Raw genomic sequence first — 9,928 nt, forward strand, 5'->3', positions numbered from 1 at the left:
GCCGTGGAGTCGGAACCGACTCATAGCGACCCTGTACAGGGTTTCCGAGGCTTTAAATCTTTATGGGAACAGAACACTTCATCTTTCTCCCGTGGAACAGCTGGTAGTTTAGAACTGACCTTAAGGTTCGCATCCCGATTTGTAACCTCTACACTACCAGAGCTCCTTTATTTTATTCTATGATTATTCACGTACCATGAAAATTCACAACTATGTGTTGCTAATGAACTTTTCACATATATTATCTCTCCTTTGCATAAAACTGAATTTCTTAAAGCCAGTGATCATACCTTTAATTTCTGTTTCCGTAGTTAAGGCTAGGTCTTAAGGAGGAACAAGTAAACTCTCTTTATCTAGTTACTAGCAATCCTTTAATGTTCAATTCTGGAAAATATTAATTTATACCCATTTTGCCATTCAACATTTTATTATATTTTAACAATTAATTGCATTGGGGGAGCAGTGGTTAAACTCTCATCTGCTAACTAAAAGGCCAGCAGTATGAACCCGCCAGTGGCACCACTCCATAGGAAAAAGATGTGGCCGTCTGCTTCAGTAAAAGTTTTCAGCCTTGGAAAGGGATCACATTAAAGAGTGCTGCATAGAGCAGGAGAAAATGTGGACCAAAACTCAACTTATTTAAAAAAAAAAAAGACTGGGTTTACTGATCAGAAAGAGACTGCAGGAACCTGAGACTATAGTCCTCAACTACCTTTCAGGCGTGGAAAGGAACTCATCCTCGTGGCCCAATTTTTAGACAAGTAGTAGATAGGTATATAAGGGGGACAACAACACTAGTAAGGTATGTTATTGTTGTTAAGTTCCGCTGAGCTGATTTAGACCCATAGTGACCCTGTCTAGGGTTTCCAAGGAGCGGCTGTTGAGCTTGAACCACCAACCTTGGAGTTCAAACAACTTTGCAATCTGACGCATTAGCCCACAGTGCCACCAGGAGTCCTGGTGTGGCGCGGTGGGTTCATGTGCCAGACTGCAAAGCTGTTTGAACGCAAGTTGGGTGGTTCAAGCTCACCAGCCACTCCTTGGAAACCCTAGACAGGGTCACTATGGGTCGGAACTGACTCGAAGGTATTTAACAACAACAACACAAACTAGTAAGGTATACTCACCATGTAATAGTCAATCATCCAAAATCAAAAGGGCAACATTTTACTAAGAACAAAATCTAGAAGGGATGGGAAGGTGGGTGGAATGGAAATAGGATCCATAGGGAGGAAGTGGGGTAACTGTTGTTGATGGGAGGGGATTGCAATCATTAGATGAAACAAAGTGTATGATTTGTTGAAAGTAAACCTGATGATCTTGTCGTAAACCTTCACCCATTTCTCAATAAAAAGTTAAAAAAAGAAAAACAAAAAAGACGTACAGCCTTGGAAACCCTGTGAGGCAGTTGACTCTTTTCTGAAGGGTTACTACAATTTGTTATTGACTCCATGACAATGAGGCTTAATTTATTTTATTGTTGTTAAGTGCCTTCAAGTAGGTTCTGACTGAACTGGGTTTCCAAGGAGTGGCTAGTGGGTTTGAACCACTGACTTTGTAGTTATCATTCCAGGGCCTATGTCATTATTAATCTATTTAGTATATTATAGATTATCCAGTGCACTCTGGTAGCGTAGTGGTTACGAATCGGGCTCCGAACCTTAAGGTCAGCGGTTCGAAACTACCAGCTGCTCCGCAGGAGAAAGATGAGGCTTTCTACTCCCGTAAAGATTTACACCCTCGGAAACCCTGTACAGGGTCGCTATGGGTCGGAACCTACTCGACGGCACATAACAACAACAACATGTTATTATTAACCTATTGAGCACATTAATAGATTATCCTACAGTACCACACAAAAATAAATAAGGTAACTAAGGTATCTTTTTATTTAGGTAGTAATCTAATCTGAAGTACCTTAGATTAAAAGATACATGCAAACAATTTAAAACTTATATCAGAACATTACAAAACCAGCAACATGGCACTCTTATAAAACAACTAAAGTAACAATTCTGCTTTTCTGTGTTGCTGTAGAATCAGGGTCAGCAGTTCAAACCCACCAGCTGCTCCTCAGAAATAGATACAGGGTCGCTATGAGTTGGAACTGACATGACAGCACTTAACAACAACAATATAATAATAGTGGAGGAAATGCGTCTCAAGAATCTGAAGTAAACTAATTACCTGGAAGAATCCTAATATTTCGATTTGATTCTAAAGGAGCTCCATCTTTAAACCAGGTGATGGTAGCTGGAGGATATGAGTAAGCTTCACAGACCAAAGAAGTGGGGTTGTTAAGAATAACAGTGACATCTTCAGGGCTTCCATCTCTATCCACACCAGCAATTGTAGGAGACACTAAAAACAGATAGGAAAATTGATCAAAGAAATATATATAGAAAGTTCTGTGCATTTTTAATCTTCCATTGCATTTATTTATGCAACTCTATTCCCTCACAGAATCAGAAACCAATTGATTTTTTTTCATATTTGACACAAAAGCAGTGAGGTCCCTCACATAAACGAGAGATCCTTATACAATGTAGTAGAGTCAATTTTGCTACAGGAAGTATGGGGCATTTTGCTACAGGAAGTATGGGGATGTGGTGTTAAATTCTAACTCAGATATGAGGTGTGAGAACACTTACCAGAGAAAGTCTCCTACAGGAGATGTTAAAAGTGAGCCTTAATGGATTATTGGTAGTTAGCAGGAGAAATATGGAAGATGAGTAAAAATATGAAGGGATTTGGGGTAGAGGAGACACAAACAATGAGAGGTAAATAAGGAAATAGGTGCTTATCATACAGAACCACACTGTTGTTGTTGTTGTCAGGTGCCATCGAGTCGGAACCGACTCATAGCGACTCCATGCACAGCAGAACGAAACAATGTTCGATCCTGGGCCAACCTCACCACCGCTGCCACCCCCGAGTCCATCAGTGATGCCACCTGGCCGATCCATCTCGTTGGAGGTCTTCCTCTTTTTCTCTGACCCTCCACCCTACCCAGCATGACATCCTTCTCCAACGATTGTTTCCTCCGGACTACATGTCCAAAGTAGGAGAGACGAAGCTTAGCCATCCTGGCCTCCAAGGAGCACTCTGGCTGCACTTCTTCCAAAACAGATCTATTGGTTCTTTTGGCAGTCCATGGCACCCTCAGTATTCTCCTCCAACACCACAACTCAAAGGCATCAATTCTTCTACGATCCTCTTTATTCACTGTCCAGCTTTCGCATCCATATGAGGCCATTGAAAACACAATGGCCTGGGTCAGGCGCACCCTAGTCCTCAAGCTGACATCTCTGCTCTTCAATACTTTAAAAAGTTCCTGTGCAGCAGATTTGCCCAGTGCAATACGTCGTCTGATCTCTTGACTGCTACTTCCGCGAGTGTTGATAGTTGATCCAAGAAGAATGAAGTCCTTGACAACTTCAATCCTTTCTCCATTGATAAGAATGTTGTTTATTGGTCCAGTGGTGAGGATTTTTGTTTTCTTGACATTGAGATGCAATCCATATCGAAGGCTGTGCTCTTTAATCTTCATAAGTAAATATTTCAAGTCCTCTTCACTTTCAGCGATCAAGGTTGTATCATCTGCATATCGCAGGTTGTTAATGAGTCTTCCTCCAATCCTGATGCCACGTTTTTCTTCATAGAACCCAGCTTCTCGTATTATTTGCTCAGCATACAGGTTGAACAAGTATGGTGAAAGAATACAACCCTGTCTCACACCTTTCCCAATTTTAAAACTTTCAGTGTTCCCATGTTCTGTTCGAACAACTGCCTCTTGGTCTAGGTACAGATTTCTCAGAAGCACAATTAAGTGTTCTGGAATACTCATACTTCTCAATGTTGTCCATAGCTTGTCATGATCCACACAATCAAAAGCCTTTGCGTAGTCAATAAAGCACAGGTAAACATCCTTCTGATATTCTCTGCTTTCAGCCAAGATCCATCGGACATCAGCAATGATATCTCTCGTTCCACGGCCTCTTCTGAATCCAGCTTGAACCTCTGGAAGTTCTCTGTCAATGTATGACTGTAGCCGTTTCTGTATTACCTTGAGCAAAACTTTGCTTGCTTGAGATATCAAAGAGATTGTCCGATGATTTCCGCATTCTGTTGGGTCACCTCTCTTTGGAATGGGCACAAACATTGATCTCTTCCAATCAGTCGGCCAGACAGTTGTCTTCCAAATTTCCTGGCAGAGATGAGTGACCACACTACTACTTATTTAATGTCTGGACTCCTGGTGTGGTGCTCTAGGATCAGCACTGAACTTCGAACCACAACTTTGGTAGTTCAAACCCACTTTCCACTCCTCGGAAACGCTATACAGGTCACTGTGAGTAGGAACTGGTGCAACAGCATATAACAACAACATTTAATGTCTGGAGTCCTGGTATGACACTGTAGTATAAGCACTGGACTGCTAACACATGGCTGGCATTTCAAATCCACCTGCGACTCCTTGGAAATACTATACAGGGTTGCTATGAAGTCAGAACTGACTTACAGGCACTCAACAACAATAATTTCATGTCTACCTTGCACCCCTAGTACAAAACGAAGTGCCTGTAGCATAGCAAGTGTTCCGTATGTAATGAATAAATTTATGAGAGAATTAACTAATAACAAATGGAAGAAAAGCAGCAAAGGTATACAAAATTGGTCCTCTTTATATAATGAAATGCAACTGTAGAAACACCATGTACTAGGAAAAAGAAACAAATAAACTTAGTGTGTATCACGTGTGATTCTTTAAGACTTTGAAGCAAAGCCTATACTTACCAAGCACATTAAGACTAAAACTTTTGCTCTTGTCACCAGCTGAGTTAGAAGCAAAGCATGTATATCGTCCAGTGTGTAACACTTGGGCATTGGTGATTTGAAGAAAGCGGCCACCAGATATAATTTGGTGGCTCTCATCTTCTTGGAGGAGCTGCCCATCTTTGTGCCATGTTATTTCAGGTACTGGATTTCCTATATGAAAAAAAAACAAAATTCTGAAAATTGGCTAGTAATCACAATCAATAAATAGTGAAAGAGGGTATTTTCACTCTTTTGTGTTTTTTTTAACTGTCTCATTATACAGTTACTCATTTTTAAACAAATTTGTAAATATAGCCTATTATAGTAATTATTATGTCATAATTTTAAAGTATACATATATTACTAATAGCTATCCAATGTGAATTGTTATGCATATCTATGAATTTAAAGGTTCTAAATTTATTTTTGTGCTTAACTTATTTGACCATACCTGGGACTATTAGAGTTAAGTATTTTATCACAATGGTACTTAAAAAAAGGAAAGGTGTGATGCCAACTAAATTGATACTGAGCATGTCCAAACTTCAATCCCTCCATAGAAACATCAAAAAAGCAGAAATTATCAAAGTCATCTTTGACAGAACTATGGAAAATAGTCAAAGGTTTACTGTCACCAACAGATTGCTGATTGAAGAAAAAAGCAACTAGAAAGGTAGAAAAGCTTTGCAGCATTTTTACCTGCATTTGTCCCAGCTGCCTCTCCAGGTTCGCAGCATTCTTGAAGACTATAGCCTATGTTCCTAGTATTGTATTCTGGCTCTCAGATCCAGAGGTAGTAGAGCAGACATTAATTGCAAATTATAATTTTTTTATCTGATATCACCTATCTTCAGGTTACATGAAGGATTTATGCATGGCTATGAGTCGGAACCAACTCCATGGCATATAACCACCACCGCATCTTTGTGTCACCTAACTCAGAGCTCAGTTCAGGATGGAAAGTGGCAAGTATCATTCTGGTGTGGCACTATAACATAAGCACTGGACTGCTAACTGAAAGGTTGGTACTTTAAACCCACCAGCCACTCCTTGGAAACCAACAAGTCTCTCCTTGCAAACTCTATACAGGGTTGCTAAGAGTGGGAATCAACTTAATGGCACTTAATAACAACATTGCTCAAAAATATTGTAAGACAAATGAAAACCCCACAGCCACTTGAAACAAGAGATTATTGTCAAGACATATAATACACTGCTTATATCCTTGGTAGGGCAGGCTGGGATAGTTTTCTTAGGAAATTAAGGCATCCAAAAGCACTTCTTTACGCTGACAAATTCAGGAAGCCAAGTTCGCACCAAAAACACAATGAGTACTCAGAAGAGACCTGAGAAGACCCTACACCGCTATGCTCAGTGAAAGCAGGAGTTTTAAATGATATGGCTAAGCATTTAAAAATTCCTTCTACAGAGCCAATCCATAAAGATCTGAAGAAAAGTGTTTTTGCATTTTGTTTTGCTTTTGTAGATCTTCGTACTCATGGAAAGATACAGAAACCAGCATGGTAAGACTTTATCTATTATACTTGGTAAAATAGAGGGTCAGTGAAAAAGAGGAAGAACCCCAAGGAGGATGACACAGTGGCAGCAGCAAGGAGTTCAAACATAATAACAAGTGTGAGGATAGGTCAGGATAGGACAGTGTTTCTTTCTGTTACGCATGAGGTTGCTGTGAGTCAGAGCCAACCCCATGGCACTGAAAAGCAGCAGTGATCATGGAAACCGACTCTGTTAAAATACTGACTGAGCATAACCTAAAGAGAATAGAAACATTAGTAACAATACATGATAGGTATTGGGGAGAGGGGGTAGTTTGAAAATAGAAAACTATACTTTCATAACAAGAGTATGAAACTCTAGAAGAAAAAGAAGATTGTTGTTCAGAGTGCCCATTATGGTATTTAAATATGCCATTTTCAACAACAAAATAACAAGATACACAAAGTAACAACAAAGGAAATTTATTTAAAAAAACAATATAAAGCAACTGAAATAATCCCTGGGGAAGCATAGACATTAGACTTAGTAGCTAAATGTATTTAAAAATTATACTACATATATTTTCTAAACAGTGGAAAACATAAAAATGGGATAAAGGAAATCAGGAAAGTGATGTATGAGTAAAGTGAGACTATCAATAAAGAGATAGAAATTATAAAGAAGAAATCAAACAGAAATTCTGGAGCTAAAAAGCACAGTAACTGAAGTGAGAAATTCACCAGAAGGATTAAACAGCCGAAGAAAGAATCACTAACTTGAATATGTTGTTGTTGGTTCTGACTCAAAGTACCCTGTACAGGGTTTCCAAGGAGCAGCTGGTAGGTTTGAACTGCCAACCTCATGGTTCACAGTTCAGTGCTGATCCTACAGCACCACACCAGTCAGAGCAAAAAGAAAAATAAGATAAAAAAAAGGAAAGTGAACAGAGCCTAAGGGATTTGTGGGACATCAGCATACACATTATGAGAGTCCTAAATTAATGTAAGTCAGTTTGAACCACAAGGTTAGCTATTCAAGCTCACCAGTCATTCCTTGGAAACCCTGTACAGAGTTGTTATAGGTCAGAACTGACTCAACAGCACTTAACATCAACAATAACAGAATCAGTAAAGGGAAAACAGTGACAGAAAGAATAGTTGGATTAGAAGACTTAATATTATTATGATGTCAACATTATACAAATTAATCTAAGATTTAATATAAATCCTATCAAAATCCTACCTTTTTTTTTTCAGAAAAATTCCAAATTCATTTTGAAGTGAAGATATTTCACTAGTCAAAATGATCTTAAAAAGGACCACACAGATAGAGGATTCACCTGCCCCAATTTAAAAAAGCACTATTAAGCTGCAATAATCAAAACATGTGGTGCTCGTGTACCCACTGCCATCAACTTGATTTCCGCTCATAGTGACTCTATATGGGGTTTCTGAGACTGCAAAGCTTTACAGTAGCAGACAGACTCATCTTTCTCCTTTGGAGTAGCTAGTGGGTTTGAACTGCCAACCTTGCAGTAAGCAGCACAATGCCTAACTTATAGTGTCACCAGCCCTAGCATATGGTGGTGGTGGCTGTGTGCTGTGGAGTCAGTGCCGACTCATAGTGACCCTGTACAGGGTTTCCAAGGCTGTTACGGGAGCAGAACGCCTCATCTTTCTCCCACAGAACAGCTTGTAGTTTCGAACTGCTGACCGTGCAGTTTGTACCCCAATTTGTAACCACTACGCTACCAGAGCTCCTTAAAGAAATATAGGTAAATAAAACAAAATTTAGAGTCTGTAAGTAAACCCATATATCTATGGGTCCTGTGAAACTTACCCAACAGAGTATTTTGAAAATAATGCAGCATGCATTTATAAAGATGATTATTAATGAGTGCCTTTGTATTCATAATCTTTTACAGGAAATTTCATGCATTTGAGAAAAAATTTACAAAAATTAAAATCCCTAAGTAAACAATTCAACAAGCATGCATTTTGAGTTTAAGCCAGATTTTCTAGCATAAGTAGGTAGATAGATAATCATTTATCTCATTAATAATCACAGCCTAGACTACTAGATGAAAGGTTGGCATTTTGAACTCACCCAGAGGTGTCTTTCTTGGAAGACAGACCTGGCATTCTACTTCTGAAAGGTCCAGTCTTGAAAACCCTTTGAAGCAGTTCTACTCTCTATATATGGTGTTATCATGAGGAAGAATCAATTCAACAGCAACCACCACCAACAACAACATAGGGAAAATATCTCTTATATTTGTTTTTAAATGGGACTTTAATTGTCCAAAGAATTTAAAAAATTTTAATCAAAATATCAAATTATGCTATAAAAAGGGTTTCTTGTTGTTAAGTGCCATCGAGTTGGTTCTGACTCATAGTGACCCTATATAGGGTTCCTGAGGAGCGGCTGGTGAGTTTGAATCACCAACCTTGTGGTTCAAACCAACCTTGTGTGGTACAGTGCTTATCCTACAGCACCATACCAGGATGCCAAAAATGGCTAGGATGATGTAATCTTAAAGCTGGAAGGCTTACAATGAAGATGCTCTAAAGTGCAGGCATCTGGCAACAGATTTGGTTTGGGTTTTGGTCTCTAGAGAAGCTGTGAATTGCTAAATTGTTTCTAGAAAAATTAAGAACAGATTGTAGTTGATGTTGTTGTTAAGTACCGTTGAGTGGATTCCAACCCATATCAACCTTGTATATAGGGTTTCTGAGAAGCAGCTGGTGAGCTTCAACTGTTGACCCTGCAGTTCAAACAGCTTTGCGGTCTGGGGCATTAACCCACAGCAGCTCTACACTGGGACTCCATGAAGAGATTAATATTATATATTATACACTTTATGTCTGCCTCTTTAACAAGCCAGAAAACATTTTCTTGCTTACTTCAATTTATTACAAATGAAAGGCGCGTAAGTAATGAAAGAAGAAACTCATTGATGCTTCCTTCAATATCAAGCTTTTCACAAAATGCTATGGGTCACAATTGTTGTTCCTTTAAAACTGCAAGACCAGCTACAAACTTGAGAATGGCCTTTATAAAAATATGCTTATTTTGATAATTCAAACTGATTCAATGTTGTTAAGTTGGTTCTGACTCATAGTTACCCTATATAGGGTTTTGAAGGAGCAGCTGGCAGGTTTGAACCTTTTGGTTAGCAGTCCAGAACTTATCTTACAGCACAGCATCAGGACACTGATTCAACTTTAAAAATGACAAAATTTGAATTAGAATTAAAATTTTTTTAGATGTGAACATATTAAGAAAAGGGATACTGTTATCCCTGGGGAATATCCATCATCAATAATGCCTATTATCTACAATGCCACCAAGCACCTGTCTCTTTCTTATATTTGAAATATAAGAAATATATTTGAAACATAAAAAAGAAAACTGGAGGACAACAAACAAAATGGCGGATCGGGTGGACGTATAGCAGAGAGCTCCGCCAACAACAACACAGAATACCTGACCAAGCAGGTTCAGGGGCTGGTCCCAGAACTCTGAACTGCATATAAAGGAATACTTAGAAGGCTGGAAGGCTCACAGCTGGGGGAATCTGTGGCAGAAGCAAGAAATCTATTGCTTTCTAGTC

At 39.0% G+C, this 9,928-nt stretch overlaps 1 protein-coding gene across 1 annotated transcript in view; it reads right to left on the reverse strand.

The window, feature by feature from the left end:
* HMCN1 (hemicentin 1) overlaps positions 1 to 9,928 on the reverse strand; it is a 665,929-nt gene that overhangs the window by 164,850 nt on the left and 491,151 nt on the right. Inside the window, exons 48-49 of the mRNA XM_006872707.1 lie at positions 4,798 to 4,989; positions 2,188 to 2,361 (exon numbers count right to left, since the gene is read on the reverse strand). Coding sequence (XP_006872769.1) covers positions 2,188 to 2,361; positions 4,798 to 4,989 — 366 coding nt within the window. The remainder of the gene's footprint in view (positions 1 to 2,187; positions 2,362 to 4,797; positions 4,990 to 9,928) is intronic.

This window comes from Chrysochloris asiatica, unplaced genomic scaffold (genome assembly GCF_000296735.1).
Source record: "Chrysochloris asiatica unplaced genomic scaffold, ChrAsi1.0 scaffold00210, whole genome shotgun sequence".
Taxonomy (NCBI): domain Eukaryota; kingdom Metazoa; phylum Chordata; class Mammalia; order Afrosoricida; family Chrysochloridae; genus Chrysochloris; species Chrysochloris asiatica.